The following is a 24,167-nucleotide window of genomic DNA, read 5'->3' on the forward strand; positions in this document are numbered from 1 at the left end:
CAATACACAATCTTTACAGAAACATATTTATTGCTGCACCAGATACTGTATTTCACAGAGGTTTGTAGCCTACGTTCTTACTTCTTACATTTTGAGAGGTTAAACCTACTGAATTTCCAATTGTGAAATATTTTAATTACAGACAGCAGGCATTAATCAAATCAACAAGCAATCTACCAGCATTTTAATTCCAATAGCACCTTACTGGTTTACCTTGCAGAGTATTAAAGTATTTCATATGGCCTGTAACGCCACTCAGTATTTCCCGCAGTACTTAACTCCTTTTGTTCTAAGTTAATGAATATGAATGGATAACAGCAGTTGAAAGTGAAAGGAATGTAGGCCATTTATCAGTTCGCTGCAAATCTTTAGAGATGATGCATGAAAACAGAGGGTTAGAAATCACTGTTCTAGAACATCACTTTTTCAACCTGGAATGCAAGGGAATGCATTTTAGGTTAGTGCAGGCAGCCTGCAACAAAAGAAAAGCACAAACCTCAGTCAAACCCTGAAGAGCCCTTTATACATCACAGATGCAGCGTTACATCTCCTCGCGGGGCCATGCATTCTCCTAGAAGTTGTTCATATTCCTTTCCCTGATATAAAAGCTCTTAATATGAACAGCTGGCTACAGGAGGAGTTCACATATGCAAAGGTTGTTTTAAGGTATCTTAAAAGGCACAAAAAGACGGTCTGACCTGCCCCAAGCAAAACAGAGTCTTTTTGAAACTGGAGAAATTCAAGTGGGAGTTAGGTCTCAAACAGGGCATGCAAAAACAGGAGAATCAGGCAAGAAGGGAGAAGTAAAACATACCAAAGAAAGCTTGGAAATTGTTAACAAAAAGGCTCAAGAGACTAAACAGAATAGAAAATGCGTGTGTGTGTGGAAGCTGCTGAGATAGTGACAGCTGGAGAATGGGAGTGTGGAACAAACGGGCGCCATGCAGTACTTGGTAATTTTCCTCTGCTGATACACCCCATGGGATGAGAACTGCAACAAAGAGGTTTAGGTCACTTCCTACACGCTGCTGAAAGGGGATTCAAGCATTTCCTAAAGCTTAAAAATTAGGTTTTGAAGGGGAAAACTTAGTTTTGGAAACGGGGCACTTCTAAGAAAAAGGTAATGGAGAACACTGATGAAATTTTTCAGTGTTCCATTACCCACTGGTACACCTCGTTACCACAAAAAAACAGTTATGGTGTTGTGTATTATTACTTAAAAGCTATAGCCCCAAAACAACCCATATCCTTATGGATACTTCCACTTTAAATTTGGTGTGGGGTGGAAGACGACAGGCAAGAGAGAAAGAAACTGCAAGTATCAATTTATCAAGACTATGGTATTCAATATAAGAAAGCCTTAATTGGTATTACTTCAATACTGCTCTCGCCATGGCTTCTGATAAAGCATACCTGCAATTGTTTTCCATCTTGCTGTGAAGCAATGTAGTTGACTTGTTGAGATGGTGGGGGTGGAGGTGGAGGCGGAGGTAATCCCTGAGACAAATTTGTGGGAGCAGCTACCTGTATGAGAGGCACTCCGGTAGGGAGATGCATGGGCATTGGAGGGTGGATGTTGAAAGGATTTCGTTGCATATTCATCATGGGAGGATGGACACCCACTGGATACGGAAAGATATTCATAGGTTGGTGCTGTGCATTCACTTGTGGCATTGCATTCATTTGTTGCTGCATCATATTTATCGGTAACTGAGAACCATCACTTTGCTGGTTGCCTTGGTCTTTGAGGTTTGGATCTATCAAAAGAAAAAAAAGACATTACACGAAGTAGAAAAATCCGTACTTTATAAAGCAAAAGTGGAGCCAGGTGTCTAAACTCTTCATGAAGTATGGTGTATCAAAAAGCTTTCTATAACCTGAGTATTTTAAAAATACTGCATTACATTATTACACAGCACTCATCACCAGACACATCATGGAGCCAAATGCTAGTTTCTGAGTTTAAAAAGTTCAGGCTACTATGGAAGCCTGCATTTTGAATTTCTATTTTCTCTACTTGTTCCCATAGCACAGCTAATAAATTATTTCATCACAATGAAACAGTAGTTCTCCCCCAAAAAGCAGGAAGACAACGTAACTTATCCAGCTTCTGCAATTGCAGAAGGTCAGTCATACATTATCACCTATGTATGCAATGCTCTGCTCCCCTTTGCCTGATGCACACACACTCGTTGTAGCCACTTCTGGTAACTATAGAAATACCCTGCTGTTTTTTTCTCATTGAACAATAAATCATCCTCAACCAATTTCAAAGGTGTTCATATTTGGAAAGAGTTGTTCAAAAAAACCCTGTAACGGTACAACAGGTAAAGCCTAGAAGTAAAAATAACCTCTTGGGGAGGCATTTCTTTAAAAAATTACGACCTCACTCTATCTTCAACAGAAGTCAAAAAGTTAAAGTCTAGATACAAGCAGCGAACCTTCCAAAAGTCAAGAAATTAGTTCTGAGAAATGGTTGATGGGTTATAATTTAGATGTCCTTCCCTTAGAATCCCTTCCTTGAGGAACCCTGTCACCTAATTTACAGGGATTGGGATTTAAACCCTTATGCTTCACCCCAAATCACCTTTTTTAAAGATCACGGGATAACAGAATCACTGAGGTTGGAAGGGACCTATCAAGACCATCTAGTCCAACCCCCCTGCTCAAGCAGGGTCAGCAAAAGGAGGTTGCTCAGGACCGTTTCGCCCAGGACCATGTCATGATGCCAACCTAGCCTGTTTTATCCAGTTCTGAGAGATCACTGTACTATTCTCAGCTGAATTCACGTTCCAAAAGCGAACGTAACAGTGTGATTGTTCCTGAACTACGTGAAATAAAGTCTGCAAATCACACAATACTTTCAATTAAAGGTCTGATAAATTTTGCCTGCAGCAGACTGAAGGTTGGCAAAGTTGCCTCAAAACTTAAGAAGCCACTGATGCTGTTGTCTCTGAAAAGAGGGAGAAAACTGCTGGCATATAGGATGAAAATGGATAAAAATGAAAGACAAAAACAAGGAGACAATGGGAAAGTGCGAGTGTGGTTGCCTTCAGAACTGGATTTTACGTTTTTAAGTACAATTCACATCTACCTTTTACTTCAGAGCATTAATAATCTGTGGATGACTTCTTAGCTATTCAGAATCAATCTCATCCACAGTTAACTCACTTTCTACCAAAAAGTTTATTTCCATCAGGGCAGTTACCTTTCAGATATAAAATACTAAAAAATATTAGACTTCTACTGAGGCTTTAGAGGAAATCTAATGCTGAAGTACAGTAAAAGTACCATTTTTGCATTTATAAATCTCCCTAGATTTTTTTAAGCATATAAAGAGGAAAATGCTTACTTAGAAGCAAGATAAACGTCAACTTAATAATCTGTCATCTCTAGAATCTACTGTGTGGGTCTGCACAGGCAAATGCAAATCTCCTTGGAAAAAAAAAATACCCTTTTTAGAAGGTGTGCAGATGCTAAAAGTAACCATGAAGAGGATATGCCTTCTCTTCAACCAAATCGATTTACTTAAGTAGCACTCCTCAGATGCATACTCCTCAAATTATGTCTAACTTTAAGCAAAACCAAAAAGCCATCAAAACACAAGAAATCCCCAAACTCCACACCTACAAACCTCCATATTGCAAAAAGACTATAGATTCACCCTGAATTATTTTGAAGAACTAATTCAACTTGAGATAGGTCAACATGACCAGGATTTTACTCGGCCACTGCAGCTGTGACTAAGCTTTTATGTTTCAAAACGATGAATACCTTGTTCAGGTGTCTCCTCTTCTTGTCTCATTCCCCATCCAGACTGTGGGCTTGATGAATTGCGTCCTCTTCTTGAATAATAATTCTGCACATCAGCAGGTAAAGTCTTTCTTACAGCCCAGCTGGATGCAGAGGTCCACCCAGATCTGTCAGCAGGCGTATCGAAAGAATAATCTTGTTCATTCTTACGCTTGTATGGCTGATGTTCTGGGAACCTTGAAGTTTCATTCCCAGAACCATTTGAGTTCCCTGAGAGAGGTTTTCTATTTTGCCAGTGATTTTCACTCTGGTCTCCATACATGAAACCACCTCTTCCACGCCCACCTCGGCCACGCTGACCTCTCCCTCGATTCGGAATCCAACCTGAACCAAAGTTTTTATTCCAAGAGTGTCCCGAATTGTCATGCCTGCCGTCTTCCCAATGTGGTTTATCTCTCTCTCTGTTCCTGACTTCAGGAACGGAGTTTATCCTTTCCATTACCCAGTCTGGACAATCATTCCTCCGCTTGTCTGAAGAACATTGATCATCATTGGTTTTTTCTGTATTGTCCTTCTCTTTTTTAAGACTTTCACTCTGTTTCTCTTGATCACTTCTGTATCGATCATTTCCTCTGGGATTCCTCCAGCTGTCATTTGCCCATCTCTCTTTCCATCGAGGTGAATGACTGTCCCTCTCATTTCTAGAGAATGAAGAACTTTTATTTCTTGTCCTAGATCGTGATCTTGACCTAGATCGTGACCGTGACCTAGACCACCTCCTATTTCTTCTTTCTCTGTCACGATCTCTTCTTTGACTATCTCTATCACTGCTTCGAGATCTAGATTTTTGCCTCGGAGACGAATCCTTAGTTCTTGACCGAGAAGATGATCTCCTGCTTTCCCTGACAGTTTCCCTTTTGGGAGATCGAGATGGTGTTTTTTTCTCATCTTTGAGTGTGTCTCTCTTCGGAGAATGAGATAAAGATCTCCTTCCCTCCCTCACAATTTCCTTCTTGGGTGATCGTGAGCTCCTGTCTCTGGTCATCTCCCTTTTAGGGGATGGTGATTGAGATTTCCTGCCCTCTCTCCTAGAAGGAGACCAAGTTGTTGATGGAGAGTGAAACCTAGACCTTCTAGTTCGAGTCTTTTTATCTTTTTTGAGTTCTGACTGGCACTCTCTTTCTTGAGGAATAGTTTCATCTTTTTCATCAGAAAGTCCTGAAACTGATGTACAGTTTCCTGCATCACACTGTAAGGACTTCACTTCTCCTTGCTCTGTTCTTTCAACCGGTGGTAACTGCTCAATCTGAGGTTCATTCTGGTCACTGCAAAATGAGTCACAATCCATTGGTATCATTTCATTGTTATCTTCACCGAAATGTTTATGTTCGGCATTTACCTGGGGTGACTCTGAAGTTCTACCCTCTTCACTTTCTGGCATGGCATTCTCTTTTAAGGATTGTTCTGACGTACTGTCCATAGAAATATTGTGTATTAATGTATCTGGTTCTTCATCTTGAACAGTTTTTAAGTTTTGAGTATTTGTACTTGCACAGTCTAGTACTGTTTTTCCTTCAGCCTCAGAATCATCTATTTCTATGGCTTCTGGATGCTCAGGCAATTTACTTCTGGGGCTCTCTAATGGCTGATCTTTTCCCAAAGGTTCTGGATATTCCAACAGTTCATTTTCTGGACTAGCCACGCGTTGATCTATTTTTGTCAAAGCTTCTACATTCTCCATCAATTCATTTTGAGGACTACACAATGTCTGATCTACTTTTTCAGAAGTTGCATGGTCACATACTTCATCTCTGGGACTAGCTACTGTTTCCATTTGTTCAAGAGTATTTTCACAGATGTCCTGATTCTCAAGTTCTGTATTTTTTTCAGTAACACCTTTTACTTCAAATTCCTGACTTTCACCTCCTAAAGTTAGTACTGGAGGTTCTTGGAGAGAAAAACTTACATCTGCATTGCCTGAAGTATCATCATCTTTGTCACATTCTCTTGTAGTTCCCTCAATTTCTGCATGTTCACTACAGCTTTCCAATCCATTAGCAGATTCTGTTTCTGCATTATTCTTCTGTGGAAGGCTTGCATTATTGCTTTCGTTACCTGACTGCTGGTCTTTATCTAATGTTAGAACTGCTTCAGACTCAGCAATGTCATCATCTTCCACTGAATCACTGGGCGATTTTTCAGAACGTGCAGAACTTCTCAGTTTCTTTTTAACCACAGGTGTTTGTTGTTTAACTATTCTTTTAGACTTTCGTTTTGGAGGAGCTTTCTCTGATTCTGAAGGAGATTTATTCAGAGATGGGTTATTGCCATCAGGGGCACCGCACGCGGAACTGCTTGACCGAGGTGAACTCTGAGATTGACCCAGAGTCTCATTTTTGCTGTTTCGTGCAGACCTTCTTCTAGGAGTAGTATTAACTGATTTCCTTCTAGCTCCTCTAGTGCCAGATGAACCAGAAGCTTGCTTTTTCTCTTCTCCTTCTTGAGTACATGCAACAGCATATCCTTTACCTAAAGATTCTAATAAAAGCAGAATACATTAAAGTTTGATAATAACCATTTATCCAAACACAGTTAAGAACATAAAATAACCTTCTCCAGTTTAACAGGTATCCTCAAATAATACAATGGAAGATTTACTATGAAATGCTGCCACAGCTTAAGTAGATAAGTTTAAATTATTTTTTTTTCAGTGCAGACTTTTTCTTTAAAGAACAGAATCAAGCTAACAAAGTGACGTCTAAACACACATTTTAGAAGCAGTGCCAGCTACATGGACAGTAATGGCATTTGCAGTGAAACTGCTATTGATATTGCCATTCAAAGACAGCCAGCATTTACGCTGTTAGAGAAGTAACGAATTAACCACACAACATTGTTAGCATATAGCAGTTCCTGTCATCATAAAATGCAGGCCTGTTGGCAGTGAAGCCTCAATACTACAGAAGTGAAGCTCAATACTACAGAAAGTGACATTTTTAAATGGCCGTCAGTGGATGATCACACGGGAAGCAGTTGATCGGAAGCAGCAATGACAGCATACCTCTCTACAAAATCGACTTTCAGACAGTGCAAACTCATTCACCAGTTACAAGACAGACCCTGCACACTCCATGGCAAACTGGACTTCAACTTGGCCCCAAGACCCCCGGGGTGCCTGCAGCACCTAACAAACCGAATAAGGAGTGCAAGTTCTGGGGCAGCCTAGGGTGCATAAAAAAAACCTAAAGCTGTAAGAAGAATGGCCGTAAGTAGCACACGGCAGCACAGGAGTTCTTGTTTTGATGCTGTATTAATTTATTTCATGCAATCCACAATTTGACAAAAGTCTTTGTAGGGAAGCCAAGGGTTATATTCACTGCAAAGGGAACAGAATGTACTCTTGATATCTATGAAAGCTTATGAGGGACAGCTCAGGAATTAAAGGTTAATGATAATTAAGTAAATATACTTGAATGTAATACTCACTTCAAAGCTAAATTAATTTCTTGAGATGCCTATTCATTTGTTTCATACTTTGCACAGACTTCAGAAAGCATAAAGAATTTGGTGTTTAAATTAGTTCTTTTTACAGCTTCATTTTCGTACACAAATAGTATAAACTTACTAAGAAAGATTAATTTCTATGGATTTTGCAATGTATTTATCACATCGCACAAAGTCTTGATTCTAACTCTCTGTATAATGTTATTTCCCATGCTTTTACTGCACTAAAATATTTAATGTATTCTTAAATTATATAAAAATAAGATAGGAATAAGACAAGTATGTAACAGCACAAAATCCTCTTTCTGTCACTTACTACTTTGTTAGCAGAATCAAAAACATATCACTGTCTATTAAATGTAAGCTTATCATCTGATAACCTTAGAGCAGTAACTCCGCAAGCACCTCACTAGCCTTTAAAAGGCTAAAGCAGAGCACAGGACTATTAATCACCTCCTCTGACCTCCCTTATAAACACACAATAATTTGCCTGAACATGAAAAAAAAATCTAGTTTTGGTTTTTGGATGTCCACCGATCAAATCATCACTTAAGATAATGAAAACCAATGGTATCGATTGCATAGAAGGTACCATACATTTAAAAGAAAACAACGTGCAGGGTAAAGACCTTCCAAAGGAGTTTTAGGTGACTGGCACTATTTGAGGTATCTACTATAACAGTCTCCCCAATAATTCTGTCAGAAAGTGACTTCACAGTGGTTAGCCAGCAGTTATTCAGCCGCAGGTGGCTGTCTCAGACTAACCGCGTCTTCAAACCTATTACAATAGCCAGGAAAACAAGTTAGATATTAAAAATTTGTAATGACATCTGTGATGATTTTCTTCAATGGGGAAGAAATCACCCTGCAATAATAAAAATTCAGAATACAAATGGAATGTGGGAATCCTGACAGAATTAAAAGGCAAGTTATTTTTGTGGCACTTTCAAAGTTTACTTGCGAAACACAAGCCTCTTTTTAACATTCCTTACTACTTGTAAAATTTTAACACACAAGCTTCACAAGCTTTGGACTTGGACAAAATACAAGGCATTTCAGCTCACTGAATCTTTATTTAAAAATATTTTAATCACGCAAGAGAACCGCATAATGCCAGCCTAAATCATAATGGTATTTGTAGATTCACTAATGCATTTTCAGGTCAAATTACTAAAAAGACTATTTAATGGTAAGAGAATCTAAAAAAACCTGCAGCAGCTACAGGGAAGACTCAGGCAGTACAGTTACATGACCATCATTGATATTTGTATGCCTCTTTGCACAGCTCTGGAAGCAACTGTCAACTACTACTCTGGTGCAAAACTGTACACTTAAGTTATGACCAAGAGATGGGGTGGGGTGTGCAAAAAAAAAAAGCTTATGTGACTATCTTTCAGGCACAATTTAGTAAGAATCACAAGATCCAGTTTGGGTTTTTTTGTATGCATCTATTTTCAGTATTTTCTTCATTTTTCTCCTGTTCTCCACCTTTGCAGAAAGTCGCAGTGCCCCCTGTTTCCTCCATCTTCTGCCTTTTCCTTCATCTCTCACACTTCCTATAAGAGAAGGCCTTGCTCCCGTCTGCTTTATATATATTTGCCATGCATCTCTAGCAGTATTCAGGTTAGGTTTCTCCTTGCTTTTGTCCTTACCTTCTTTTGTGCATGTCTGTCTTTTCCTCAGTTGCTATACAAAAACTGAATGGGGAAGGAACAATCAACTCAACAGAATGTGACCAAAATCCTCAAGGGAGATCTTCACATCCAACAACCCCTGGTTTCACTAGGAAATTCGAAGACTCTGTGTCTTACTTCCTGCATGCTTCTTATCAGTAGGAAGTTTTAAAGTCAAACTTGAAGATGACTTAAAACTTTAGTGTCAACATACTACAATGTTTTAAGATTCAATCTTGATGACTGTCTTCCACTTTGCCCACAGTATAAGTAATGTATTACATTAAACATCTGAACTTTAGTTCAGGTGTGGCAAGAACATATGGAAACATACAAAAATAACTTAAGAATTTATTTGCTGTGCCTTGTTAGTTCGATAGTGTCACATTTCAAAATCACACCTTTAAGAGAGGAAGTGGAATGCTTATATAAAAAGCATCAAAGTTCTAATCAAGACAATAAATGAGAAAATTCTGTTCTAAATATAAATTTTAAAACAAAAATATCTAAAAAAAATTTCCTTTTCTTTTGCTGTCAAGACTCAAATTCAAAATCCCCTGCCTCTCCCAAAATATAGCACAAAGGGTTTAGTTCCATGTTCTGCCTTAGGAGTTGACAATGTTATCAGTATTTGTAGATCAGCTGCTGATATCATCAACAGCAATTACTCACATGTTCTAAATAGTCTGATGTTGAAAAATAATTTGGAGCTTATTTAAATATTCTTCATCTTTCTGATGAGAGAAAAAAATGGTTTGTTGGTTTTTTTTTTTTAATGCTTCTGGTGCTTACTAACAAAGAAGCCTGGCTGTGTAAGTAGAAACGTGAAGGGCAGTCAAGAGATATGAACTAGCATGTATACTCATTACTACTAGAAACAGAAATGGTTAAGGATCAGTTAAATTGCACTGCCAAACATCAGAGGCCTGAGGAAGCAACCTATCCATTTTTCACTGGGGAATGCGGAGGTGAAATAAGTACCTTTAACAAGAATGAAGAATATGAATGAATAAAGCATCTTCTTCATGATCCTTCTACTACTTAACGCTTTCCAGCAATTCACTTACTTCTTCACAATTTTTGTAAGCCAAGAGACCCAAATTTCTCCTATCTCTTTGCCTACTAGTCAAGTGAAAGTAGTATAATTCCCAATTCAAAGAATGTATTATCTGTAGCCTTAAAAAACAGCACTCCTTTGTTTTCACTTCTTTGAACTTGTGCAGCCTGTTGGAAGAAAAACTACATTCTTGCTGAGTATGGAGAGACAGGCTGTTAAAGCAGCTGGGGGAAGGTAATTCCTTCCATGTCTCTGTCTTCTGCTAAATTCCTGCCAGATCCTGGAGCTCGAGCACTTTTGCAAGCTTCTGCCCTGTAGAGCTTGTAGGCATACTGAAAGAGATCCATACACGGCACTGTTTCCTGACTACTCCTCTTCTCTGTCAGGAAATAGTTTGTTCCTCACACTGCACAATATACCGCTGAAATATGTCAAGCCATTCATAATCTATCAAAATGAGATTTAACCGTGAACAATAGGAAAAGAAGTTGTAACATGAAAGAAAGTGCTGAATTTAGAAATGGAATTAAGTTATTATTTTAATCTTCAAATGAAGAACAGTTATGCCAGTTTTGGGGTGGCTGGTTCATCTTCTATATTCTAATTTCAGAAATAAACCAGCTGGTTTTGTAATAGCATGAAACTGCAACAAAACTTTTTTTTTTTTCTATTAACTGTAACTATATACTCTGATTTCCGAGAATCATATTTTAACAATACTCCACATGAGCTATAAATAAAACTTACAAAAAAAAAGTTTACCAAAGTTTTCCAAAGGCCTGATATTTGTTGGAAGAATTGTCCCTGCTACTGTAGTAGAAGTGAGAAGAAAGGTCTCAGCTTCAGCTCCATAAGACATTAAAGGAATTCTGGAAAAGTAAAAGTTAATATTAGGTTTTCTTAGCTGTTTGTAGCAAGTTTTCGAAACAATGTACAAAACCAAAACATTAGGCAACCATGACACTTCCAACCTCATCACAGTTGGAGAGAAAGGCAAAGCTGACAGAGAACAAAACTTTCCTTCTCTTACTTAATTTCAAGCTTATATTACTGCCTAATCTAGTGAAACAGTTTGAACAAGGTATGTTATGTTAAAGCAATATACATTTGGCTTTCTTCAAAGCCAAACACGGAACTCTAACAGTCTACTCCAAATTAGTAGGCTATACTGCTTCAAATAAAATTCTGAACGCTGATTTAGTACTTCAGCAGAAGAATAGCCTTTTCTGCAGAAAAATGAGAGACAGCCTACACAACAACTTAGTAAAGGCTTCTTTTTTTTAACAAACAAAATAAATATATACATATTCAGGCTCCCTCAGCAAACCTTGGGCAAAAACAGAGTTTAGCTACAGATCTACAATTTTTAAGTTATCGCTGAGTTAGAATGAAATTTTCCACAAGGAAAAGCACACATATAAATTCATTATTTAAATCCTAGGTACAACTTTTAATTATAATTAAAAATCTCTTTACTTGCTCTTTTGTCTTTAGCCTTTGTTTTATGCTAAAGAGAGTAGAGAGATATGTAGTGAAATTAAGATCACAGACAGAACCAATTTCTTACTGTGTTATTTTAAAATCAGTTATTTTTATGCTTCTGCTTTACATTCATGAAAACATCCTTAGGGTATGTTTTAGCATGTATCTTCTCTCTGACAAAAAAAAATATTTTATGTTCTGTTTCATTTGATAGAGCCCCCCTTAACTCTTTCTAGATGCATTTGTTTATAAACAATTACAGAAAGAAGCGTTAGAACCAACCCATGAAAGAGGGGGACGAGGGGAGAGGGAGGGAAATCAGAATCAGATTGAAGTTAAAGCAAATGTAGTCTGATTTCTAATGATAGAAATAATTTAAAAAGCACATTGAACACCAGCTTCCAAACAGAAGATGTATTTAAACTTGCATTTCTGTGAAAAAGTGACATATTAAGACACACAAGTCAGTGGAGTTACTATGCTTGTTGTGAGTATCAAAAAAGCATTGAGATACACAGAAAAGAATCTATTGACGTAAAAATTGCATGCGGCAAATACACAAAAATTTAACAAGTTACATGCAAACACTATTTAGTTTTATGATCAAACGATATTCTATCTAAAGAGCAATTTGAATTAATCAAGTTCCAAATGTGAAGTATTATAGTAATATCCTTTGCAGTATGAATACAAAACACATACCTTTCAACTCTAGCAAGCACAGATGAACAGGATAATTCCAGTTCTTGTCTCTTCTGTCTAATGACTGCATTGACTTCTGTGAATTCCGTACTGAAATACAAATTTCATACAAAAAGTTACAAAAAGCAACTTTGTACTATGACAATTTTCTATTTCAATAATTGCTTCTATCAATGACTTTTTTTAAATTTAACTGTATTAGAACTTTCAATGCTCATGATGAAACTATGCGTGATTATTGTTTAGAGGGAAAAAGCAGTCATAGTAAACATAATGGAAGTCCTAAATAAATGAGGCAGGCAGAATGGAAAACAGGGGATGAAATGTGTCTTCTGGGGAGTTGAAAGATGGACAAAGTTTGCATCCTTGACAAATTAATACTGTTGCATGCATGGCAAAAAGTTTTTTTCATTTACAGACTGCTGAAAACATACAGACAGTAATTTTTTTATTAGGCCATATTATCCAAATAATGTTCTTCTAGACTGTTCTTTTTCTTCCATCTTCTCAACAAAAAAACCATTTTTTACACCCATTCTTAAGTATTAGGCTCATTTGGCAAAATTGCTTCACTTATGTTTAAAGTACTCCTCTTGGGAGTCAAGGAACAACAACAACAAAGATTGTTTCTGATACAAAACAGGATATTTACTGTTAACTGTTTTGCTAATTGCTGTTGTAGTAACAGGACTAACCCTTTCCTATCCAAAGCTTCAATTCAGCAAGGAGTTTAAATATGAGCTAAAAATAACACTTATTAACTCCTATTAAATCAATGAGATTAAAAGCACACACTTAAGTATTTTAATGCTGAACACATGCCAGAAATTGGGGTGTGCCCTTAACAATACTAATTTTAGAATGTTTGTGTTTATCCTTTAACTGCTCTTCATCAATGAATATAAAACCAGCCAATCTTCAAAATATTTCAAGGCAGTACATACAGATAGAAGCAGAAGGAACTACAGCATCTACAATACAGTAACCCATCAGTTTATTTTAAGCACTAGTATATACTAACCAGTCATTTCTACAGCTAAAAAAGGATTCTTCATTGCTACCACCAGCCGGAAGCGTGCTGAAGAAATTAGTTCTGAAGCACTCATTCCAGGAGGTCTGTCTTCTGGGCTACAAAAAAAATATTATGAATTAAAGACATCCAAAATAAAATAATTAACATTTAATACATGAAAATGCACTGAAATTAAATCGTGTCAGCAAGACTTCAGCTCACAAAAAGCAGGCACAATAGTAGCTCCATAGTTATATGCTGAGATTTGCAGTTAGAGCAAACAAGTTTTCTCTATTCAGTCTCTAAATTTTCAACACCTGCTCTTTGCAGGTAAACTTCGTATTTTATATAGGCTTTCCACGGCAAAATCTTTAATGCTCCATACAGAAATCATGAATAAATGAGCCTGATTTTTACTATTTCACGATTCCCATTTCTGCTACCTAACAAACCACAGTAAGTACAGCGCTAGCAGCTTCAGACAGACCCCTTCACAGCAGTTCACTGAGTGTTTGGTTTCAAAGTAACAAGAAAACCTAACGTAAGTAGCTGGGATTCTCCTTTGCCTTCAGGTAGGATTACAAAATCGAAGATTGACTGGTGCATCTGTTTACTGGGCCCTCACACGAAGGCACAATATTCAGAATCCACTTCATATTTCAACAAATACCACCGCCTATTTCAATTGCTAAGAATGCCAAGCCACCCACTGTATGCTAGCGTATTGCCTTTTGCGTTGTGTGCAGTAAACTGTTGCTATTGCTGTGTACTGGCTGGCTGCAGGGGAAAAAAAGCCCATTCTCCCAGACTACCAGACTGACACACTTACCCATACTGACCCATTTTTGCCATTTATGTCTTTTCACCTAAACGGTTAATGCCACATCGAATCTGACTAAAACATTCCTTCCTGTTCATTCCCCATGACTGGTATTTCAAAATGGGAACTTACAGGGTCTTCCCATCATTTTCTTTCAGAATATATTTACTCTGATGAAAAATAAACTTTGTAATGGGATATATGTAAATGTATGTCTCAAGTACACAGTCATTATCCACATGCTCCATCAAACTTTGGCACAGAGAGCTGGTTTTGATGGGAACATGCCCTATTTCATCAGCGTGTTTAAGTTTCTCCTAAAAAGCTGTTGTTCTTAAGTTTTATTTTAAAAGTACTATCATTTTGAACAGTAATGTTTCTCCCTCCATCTAAAAAAGCTATCCAGATGTTCCACAAATATCCTTATGAAGTGGTTGTTAGTAAATCAGTGCTTTCTTTTAAATTATTTTAAATTTTAAACGTTTATTGGATTATTGAGCCCTGTACCTCCTCCTGAAGGTTTTTAACGACTCTACTTTTGTTTATGCACCTTTTTTGCAACAGGAACCATTTGAGACATTAATGCTATTAAATAGTGCACAATAAATCAGTGAAACTAGATATGAAAGCACTCACCAACCTTGAAGTCAAATTAGAGGTTGATCTACCATTAAGCCCTATCCTTCCAGTTCAAAACCTCTTCAGTTCAATGAAAGGTGCCTTTAACTTTACATGGTAACAGAACCAGAATTTCTAAATACCTGACTTAGAAGGGAAAGGCTAAAGACATCTCTGAGAACTATGGCGTATAAGCACCAAATAAAAGTGACAGCTCAGGCCACCAGCTACTGAAAAGACACATGATGCAGTATGTGCCCATATATTACACAAAGCAAGGCAGCAGGCAAAACAGGGACTTAAAGACAGTTTCTCCTTCAAATTTTTAAACCTCAGGTAAGACAGAATGATGGAGAACGATGACGTTTACACTTCAGAATGAAATGTATGGCCTAAAACTATTTCATGCAAACATAGTTGTACCTGCAAATGTGAGTAAGAAAGCACTGATCACAAACTTGTGTCCCAGAGACATGAAGTATTTTTGAACAGAGGGAAGGCAGAAATCAAACAACAGAGCCTTTATAGCGCCTTATAAATTCTGCATATTCTAAGCCTGTGTTATAGGCTAAAATTTATGAACTAAACAAGAAACCTGGAAACACAAACATTCTTGGGAGTAATCTCCCATTAAAAAACCAACTTGATGCAAAGTATAACGTCCATGGCTTATTCATGTAACAAATTACTTGGTTGATTACAACTATGTATTTTCATGAAAATAATGAAAGCCTTCATATCCTTCATATAATGGTATTTGGCTAACAGCTTGTAGCTGATACCACCTTCTTTCGGTGAAGAAAGATGAAAACAGGGTGGTTACAGTATCTTATAATGTAACATCGTAATCTAAATGAAAATATTTACCACCACAAAACTAAGTTTATTCTGAGAGAGAAGCTCATATAACCTAGTACTATATTCTAATTACTTCCTTCAAGACAAAAAGAGACAAAATAACAAAGTTTGGATCATACTAAAATTAACAATTAGAAGTTAACCTTAAAAATAAGCAGAAAGGTAGTTTAAAAAATGCTTTCATGAAAAAAATGTTCACAAGTGTTTCATTATCAGAACCAACCTTGTTTATCTTCACAGACAAAGCTTTCTTGTTTCGTTTGTCATACAAAATATTACCTGTGTGGAATAAGAAACAAAACTTTGATCTTAACTTTAGCATATTAGTTTTCAGTTGTCAAAATCATTAATGCAATGAGAGGTTAATGAAAAAAAAAAAAAAAAGTATCTCAAGTGTATTTACAATGTTTACACACAAACTGAGTAAAATTAAAACGCATGCACCTTTACAATAGCTTTTTATATATCAAGCAGTTTTCACCTCTTCAGATATTTGCTTAGTTTCGTAAGTTATGAACACACTTACCGAAAAATATCTATTAAACAAGCCTCTCAAAATGGCAGCCCCAAAATACAGCTAAGTGCTTCTTGTGTCTGAACTCTCACCAAAATCTTCCTGTGAATAAAAGCTAGTCATTAGCTGTGCACCAACTGTCTGATGTAGAAAATGACTTTAGGCTGAAATCAAATCCATTTCACTTGTGACTGAAATTGAAGAGGCAGTCCTTCCAGTTAAATAAGAACAGTAGTTTCACATACTGCAGTTTTGTTCTCTTAAGTTCCATGCTTCTATTCCTTGGTATTTGGTTTTCATAGGCAAATGTAAGTAATTAAAAAAAAAATTAGAATTTCTTTTCTTGATAAGCCAATTTTAGAGTTCCTTAATAAAAAACAGCAATTCTAGCAAATGGAGGACAAATAACAACTTACTGTATTTTTTCTTCACAACTTCACTTAATTTTGCTGCTAATGGCTCTCTGTCTGGACATACAGCTCTTCTGCAAGATTAACAAAAGATATTACAAAAGTTATTCCTGGGCATATTTAAGCTAACAGTATATACACCCAACCAAAATCAGCTCCTATTTTAAGGAATTTTTATTTCGTGCACATAAACGAAGTTCTGACTACTATTAAAACCTGAACTTGCATCATGTATATCATCTTCCATATATTAAAAAGCCACAGTGCTTCACAAAGCTTACAGATGGAAAAAAAGAAAATCCATTTACACAACAAAAGTTAATATCCTGTATTAAATCTGAACGCTTAATTTTGCCTGATTTCATGGCAACGTGTGAAAGATGTTATAACCTGCTTGCATAAATATTTTGAAAAATATCGGTCAACGGTGATTCAGAACAGTGAGGTGCAAAGATCAATCTTATTTTTTTAAGAGCCAAAAAAGGTAATTTACTTCCAGTTATCTTTTCTGTAGTAAAGTCTGCTTCAAATTCAATCTCAAGAACTCCGTATGTATCATACATGCCATTAAACACTGACTTTAGAATATCACTATTTAGTGAAATTCATCTGTGTAATCCTGAGCTTCCCCTTATACAATGCAGCAAATGTGACAAGATGAAGCTTCTCAAAACAGGAATGGTATTTCCACAGTTCCCTCTCAAACTCACTAGAATAAAATCAGTTCTTGACTACAACAAGGTTTTATAGCAAAAGAGGAACACCACCCATGTTTATGATAACATGCAAGAAAGGGGAATGTCTGTTTAGATAACCAAAGAAAAAGGTTTATACTGTTAAAATATGATCTAGCCATAAAAATCTTAATTCAAATTAGTAAGAAATTTGCCAGAATTGCTTGAAAAAAATGCAACTTTCACAGAGCTCAATGCAAGAAATACATTGCTCCTTACTTCTTGCTTGCTACTGTAAGTATTCAAGTGGGAATTACACCAGTGATAAAAGTAAAGCTAAAATGCCACTGATAGAAAATAGTTTCTTTTACAATAAACTTAATTTTTAAAAATTTCCAGGATGTACATTTTAAAACAGTTGAATTTATATTTTGAATATTCCAATTAGAATGCTTGAAATGAAGCCGACGACCAACCTCACAAAACTTCTCATCTTTGCATGGCTGTATCTTCCCTTATTGCAGGCACAGTTTTCCTCTTCTTCCTTCCTCCTTAGTTGCTTTTTAACCTGAACCTGTATTGAAAAATAAAGTCAAACCAGTCTAGAATCTCAGTACACATGGGCTTTAAATACATTTGAAGACTCTTAAGGTCTGCAGAGAAAATAAGCTCCAACAGAAGGACTCAAAACCATTTCAAATCATTATTTCTTTAATCTCAGAGGTTGCAGATTTGAAATTTTTCATTTGTTTTTCATGAAATGGAAAAAAACGCCACCTTGATATGTATCTTGGCTATGCCAGAGATGCATACTAATTCCACAAGACCAAAAATCCCTGAACATTCAGACTGCCATGGCAAGTATCTCAAAACTATGCACTATCTTCCATTGAGAATTTGGAGACCAGTTTTTTAAGTGAAGTTGGTTAATGTGACTACACAAGGTTCAGCTTGGGAAAATGGTGAACTACCACTCAATTTCAAATGCTTCCTCATAATTAAAAAGCACCCAATTTTCCTCTAGAGTGAAACAACTTACGGATTTCATATAACGTTTTTTCCCCACACCTTTGAAATTCTAAGAAAGCAATACAATTTTTATTACATACTATGAAGTTACTTCAATGGCTACATTGCAATTGTTTGCATTAGATATTCTGTATTTCTTCATTCTAGAATCTTGGCAACTCCTTAAGCTATTGGCATTCTAATTATGAATATCACAAAGGGAAAGCTGCCCATGTGCTGAGAGCGCCCTGCTAACATTGACCACCGTGTCAGCATTTCTCGGTACACATTCCATCTATCCCTACTGCTCCAGTGGCTCTTCTTCAGAGCAGGACCCTTGTTCTCTGCCCAGCTGTTTACACTGCAGTTCTATGAACAAAAAACCCCTTTCAAACTGTATTTTGGTACAGCCTTTACACTCTTCCAAATGAAAACTTCAGTTTATCTTGTTTCAGCTGCTTCCTTGATTCTTTAGAAATAAAGAAGATAAAATATGCTAGCATGGTTTTCTATGAGAAGGAAGTATCTGTGGCTGTCAGTCTGGTTCCTTTGCAGTTGACTACCTGGGCCTTTAGATCTAGCACAAGAAATGGGTAGTGGGAACCTGTTTTCTAAACGTAGCAAAATGCAAAACCAACAGCTTAGGAATTACCTATAACCATAATTTCACCACAGAATTTCAAAACTGTACACAGGATTATCAGCATCTTACTATATACACTTTCAAGATCACCTATCAGAATCAAGTTTTATTTTCCTTCTTGATAAACTACTCTCCACAGCAGTATTATTCAGAAGACTTGAAAGCTGAAAAAAATGCAGAAATTTAGGTTGAACAAGGCTTAGCATTAATTGATTCCTCTTGCCTTCATGAGTTTTTGTCTGTGAATTGGAGGCTGTGAACATGCAAGATTCACCTCAGCTAAAAAAAAAAGGCAAGATTGCATGCTAATTGATATATCACTCGTTTACAAAACCTAGTTAAAAACCACTTTGAGACCAATTACTATACTTCTGTTCTTGGATATATAGTATCTTTGAGGAACGCTCAAAGATACTATAAAGTAGCAACAGCAGCTTTGTGATTATTATTACTGTAAACACTTGCTTTGAAAAAATAATTAAGAATAATTCCTAGCTTCAAATATGTAATAGAAACAGTACAGCAATAATTATTTTGTTAGGAAAGCTTATTTAACACAGACGTATGAATAAAAGGCTGCAGTATAACTTGGATGTTCCTACAACTGAAGTTATTTAAGAAAATAAGCCTGGAACTTACCTTTATCTGCTTTTCTAATGCATCAAGCCTGCATACTGCTTGAAATGGTCTGCGATCCATAGGACACGAAGCCTGTGTCTGAAAAATTATTTTCCTTATTACAAAATTTGTAATAAGTTAGGAGAAGTCTCAGTTTTCTATACTTTTATTCTCTATTATAGTAGCGTACAGAAATACACAAAATTACAACTTGTTCACATTAAGAATGTATTTGCACACATTATCCATACACTCAGTATTTTGTTTCATATAAATAGATTGCTCCTTCAGAGAAAATCTAAAGGAAACAAGAACGTAACTCAGAAGTTGTGTTCAAAAAAGAAAAAGCATTTTACATCAAGTTAACTACATTTTTAAATTTTTTAATCCCTGTTAGGCAACTCTGATTTTATACCAATAAACAAACGTCCTTTTCACTCCTTACTGTTCTAATGTTTTATTTCTTAATGTTCTTTTCAAAAGAAAGTGTGCTGGGTCATACCCCACCCAAAACATAAAACCGGGAAGACCAACATCAAACATGGTAACACCTTCCCTCATCTTGCATATCTGTTTGACATCTCTTTTTTTGCAGTCAGAAGAGAGAACAGATTCCGACAGTTAAGACAACTAAAGTTTTACATATCACTTTGCAAGAGAATGGAACTAAAGGAGGTTATTTTACCCTACAGTTTGATGGAAATACAGATTTAATTGGTTTTTCCCCAATCACGTAAATGCCCTCTTATTGAGGCTGCACTACATCAGATAACACACACATGGAGAAAGAATAAAAAAACGTTATTAAGCACGGAATAAGGAAGCTTCAGCTGAAGTCCCACCCGACCAGATCATGTAGTGAAACAACTTTCAGAGAAATCCATATTAGATACTGATTTTTGCTGCTAGACAACTATTTACTAATTTTAGTTCCATATATGTGTTTGTGGGGGGTTTGGTGGGTTTTCTTTGTTTGTTTGTTTTGGGTTTTTGTCATAGCTCCTTCCCCTCCTTGCCCCTGTTCCATTGACCTTCACAGGCTCAGTTCAGAACTCTTCTAAAACAAAGAAAAAAACCCCCACACCCAGCCTCCAGCCCTAATTCATCCACTGAACAAGAACCAGTATATGAATTGTATGCCCTTAAGAGGCATGCGATTTCTGCCCTTAAGAGAACTATTAGGGTATTACACTTTTTATTCATGCAAGCAAGATGCAGTATTAGAATTGCATAAGCAGCTATGAGAAACTTGCATATGAACTCTGCCCTGAAATTCAGTGGTGAACTTCATTCTTGTCTTTTCATTGGGGCTTTTCATTTTCCGGTTCGTTCTGTTCTTTTCTCAATTTCAAAGAGTGCTCAGCTGCTTTTCACCTACACAGCCCCCAAACCTCCAGCACTGAGGCAGCTTCTGATTTCAATTGAAGTAGACAGAACAAAGTTAGACTGATTAAAACAAACCACCAAACAAAACCAAAAAACCCCTGGGGTAGTTTCATGAACAAGTTGTTGAACAAGAATCTAAGTTAAAGCCATTACCTCTCCTTTTGATGCCCCGGTATTTTATCCTAACTAAAAACTTCTCCCTGTTGGGGGATACCATTGTTCCCTGCAGTGTCATGGCCCTGGTTAAGAAAAGCAAGCCAGTTCCCTAAGGACTCAGATCATGAAGACAGTTTTTGTCCTGTAGCCAACGTAAAGCTAACCCACAGTAACATAGCAGTGTATTGTTCAATTGCGATATTTGATAGTATGCAATGCACTGTAACTGTTGAATCAGCTGCAATCTTCAAGGTAAATACTTTGATTCTTAGAGATACCAGACTGTCAAAGATAGGTAGGAGGAAGTCGATTTTCTTAGTCATTTTCAGTCTCATTTCAGGATTTACCTTAGCTGAAAATTAAATTTTTCCAAGAATACAATCTGTTTCTACATTAAATTTACACATGAATATTAAGTTATCTTCCCAAGTTTAAGTCACAGTAAGTTATGTTTATTCACTGCAATGAAGTATCATAGAATACAAAGTGTTACTAGTAGAAATCCAAATGACAAGCATTTTTGTTCCACTAAAAAAAAAATGTTCACTGTTATATGTTCAGTTCTTCTGGACAAATGTTTAACAATTACATACAGTTATACACAGTAGTAGAAAGAGAGGAAAACATTCTGGGAGAATCAAAAGCCTCCATTAGGTTCAGATATGTTCAGAAACAGCAAATGCTCTTTCCACTCCTACTCAGTTGCTTTTCATAGCCCTAGCATTATCTGATAATTGGCAACAAATCTCAAGAGAAATTCTAGTAAAGACAGGACAGTCCCATGTGCACCCCCACGCCGCTCAGCGCAGTACAATTGTTGGGTAGCCCTGAGGAAAGCTAGAGGTTACTTCACCTATACAACACTTACCTAAACATGCATCAGCTCTCATCTGTCTGCTAACATATAAGAACAAGCCTTTTAAGTGGAAATGGAAGAAAAAAAAAATTTTCCCCTGTCCCTTTTCCCAACAGCAAGACTGAATTTGTGCTGCTATAGAAGGGAGTGAGGGTAAAAAAAAAAAGTTGACTACATTTTTACAAGCAGCAACCATGAGGAGTAGTGGCCTTTTACTCATCTCTCTCATCTTTTTTGAAAAGATGGTTCAGTAACCAAAGGTGTTGAGTCTTCTTTCATTCAAGGCAAGTTAGCAATTCCTCTCTTCTGAGGTTTCTGTTCAGGTAGCATCATAAGTAATAGTGAATGTACACTGTCCTTTTGGGGGAAAAAACATTTAAAACAAGAAAAAAGCCATTGAGATGGAATGAGTCCAAGAAGCAGCAGCTATCACTTTTATTGTACACAAGGGAGGAGGGGTGTGGGATGTCTCACAACCTTAGAACCACAGCTTCATAAAATATCTTCCTTTAATATAGCTGTTTAAAAACCAGAACATGTAGTATTTAATGTAATCATCAAAATCATTAGAACCTCACAGCTGGTATTTGTGAGTTGCTTTGCTTTTCTTCGAAAGACGCAGAATAGTAACTCAGCACATTTCAAAATGTCTTCGATTGTTTTACTCTTCACACAGAACTACTCATAGTTTTCATGTTAAAACTGGTAACTGCAGTGATTCATTCTTTCACCTATCCTGTAATATCCGGAGAATTCTCTTCATAAAATATGTAAGCATTCATGAAGTCTGCAACCCCTGAAAAGCTATCCATAAGCATATGTGTGTGTGTTCCTAAGTTTTCCAAACACTCATTTCATAGTATTTTATTTGGTTTTGATGACCCTCTAGAAAAATCTTGCTTTAGCTCCACAGGCATAACTTAGTGTTCAATATTCCTGTAACTGCTGCAGCACACAAAACTGCGATCTCTAAACTCAAGGAGTAAGTGTCCCTTACTTTAACTGCGTCACTTCAAACAGCATTTGAACAAAGCGAGGTAGACAAAAGACTGAAGCAGTTACTATATTCCAGCTAGGAATTTTCAGGAAGCTATACAAATAGGTGCAGGCTAACCCCAAAACATATTTGGCTGATAAAATAACTTTGGCAGATATCCCCATCTCATCAAGTTCCATGTTATGAGGTTTCATAACAAGTACTAACAAGACGTATGGAATTAAAATTGCTGCAGTAAATCCCTTCCCCTATAATTTTTTTTTTCTTCAAGTGGCCCATAACAAAGTCTGTTCTTCAACTACTGTATTGAAAAGCTGATCCAAAAAGAAACATGATCCTGCACTCTTTACTGCTTCTTTATTAGAGAACCTGTTAAGCAACACAAATAACACCAGATTCTCATAACTAAATTCAGGCTTAAAGGTGAGGTTTAGATTATAAAAGTAATGTCTGTATATTTTACTCCACCTAGTAATAACAGTACACTAAAAAGCCCACAATTCTGCCTCCAACTTCAGTGTAAAGGGAGACTGTAACAACACACGTAGTGAGAAACACCTCTCCACATTTTGATGAAAGAAAAGGAGGAAGACATCAGAAAATGTACTGTTTTCTAGAAGCATGTAAAAACTCAGGATGACTTTTTTTTTCAGTCTACTTAAAAGCAAGTACATTTAAAGTTTTTGTATGCTTTAGGAAAGCACTATTTCTGACATGAGGGGTTTTTTTTTTGAAATATCATTCATGAATAGTAAAGATACAGAGTGCATAAGAACAGAGATTCTAATCTCAACAGCTAATCAGACAACCTAGTTACAATTCTAAACAGCTGCCTTCTCTCTACCTATATCACTTGTTTGGCTCGTCCTTAACTTCCAATCCAAAATTGCCATAAAGTGTTGACAAGTTCTAATGGAATGGTGGCTGTCTTTAGGAAAGGATGAAACGATTCATTATTTGTAAGGATCTGTGAATTCTATGATAAGAAAGCTACTGTATGTGTCATTGTACTTCCTTTGACACTATATTATTGGAAGAATTTAAGTCAAACTCAAAAACACTCACATACACTTTTGCACTGCACTTTAACCATTTTAACATTCATAAGTTGCTGCATGAATGCAGTTGATAAATCACAGAAACACAAAATGGTTAAGGTTGGAAGGGACCTCTGGAGGTCATCTTGTCCAACCAGCCTGCTTAAGCAGGGAAATATACCAAGAACAACTGCATAGCACAAAAACAAACATGTAGTTTGAAAAAAGGTATCTTGAAGTCTAGATTTTCTGAAAGAATTTGATTAATACAGTTTTCCATGCAGCAGTTCTCAGATGCATTGTCTATGTATGCATTACCTGGGACACACTTAAACAAGAAGGTTTTTTTACTGTTGTTTTGGTTTTTAAGTTTAGTGTTTCTTTGAACG

General features: G+C 36.6%; 1 protein-coding gene across 2 annotated transcripts in view; it reads right to left on the bottom strand.

Moving 5' to 3' along the window:
• SCAF11 (SR-related CTD associated factor 11) overlaps nucleotides 1-24,167 on the bottom strand; it is a 51,632-nt gene that overhangs the window by 5,265 nt on the left and 22,200 nt on the right. For both annotated transcript variants that reach the window (XM_076331767.1, XM_076331777.1), the window contains exons 4-12: nucleotides 19,368-19,445; nucleotides 17,554-17,651; nucleotides 16,410-16,477; nucleotides 15,703-15,758; nucleotides 13,193-13,299; nucleotides 12,172-12,261; nucleotides 10,750-10,856; nucleotides 3,775-6,291; nucleotides 1,414-1,757 (exon numbers count right to left, since the gene is read on the bottom strand). In XM_076331767.1, the coding sequence (XP_076187882.1) occupies nucleotides 1,414-1,757; nucleotides 3,775-6,291; nucleotides 10,750-10,856; nucleotides 12,172-12,261; nucleotides 13,193-13,299; nucleotides 15,703-15,758; nucleotides 16,410-16,477; nucleotides 17,554-17,651; nucleotides 19,368-19,445 (3,465 nt within the window). The remainder of the gene's footprint in view (nucleotides 1-1,413; nucleotides 1,758-3,774; nucleotides 6,292-10,749; nucleotides 10,857-12,171; nucleotides 12,262-13,192; nucleotides 13,300-15,702; nucleotides 15,759-16,409; nucleotides 16,478-17,553; nucleotides 17,652-19,367; nucleotides 19,446-24,167) is intronic.

The sequence above is a fragment of the Aptenodytes patagonicus genome, chromosome 1 (assembly GCF_965638725.1).
Source record: "Aptenodytes patagonicus chromosome 1, bAptPat1.pri.cur, whole genome shotgun sequence".
Classification (NCBI taxonomy): domain Eukaryota; kingdom Metazoa; phylum Chordata; class Aves; order Sphenisciformes; family Spheniscidae; genus Aptenodytes; species Aptenodytes patagonicus.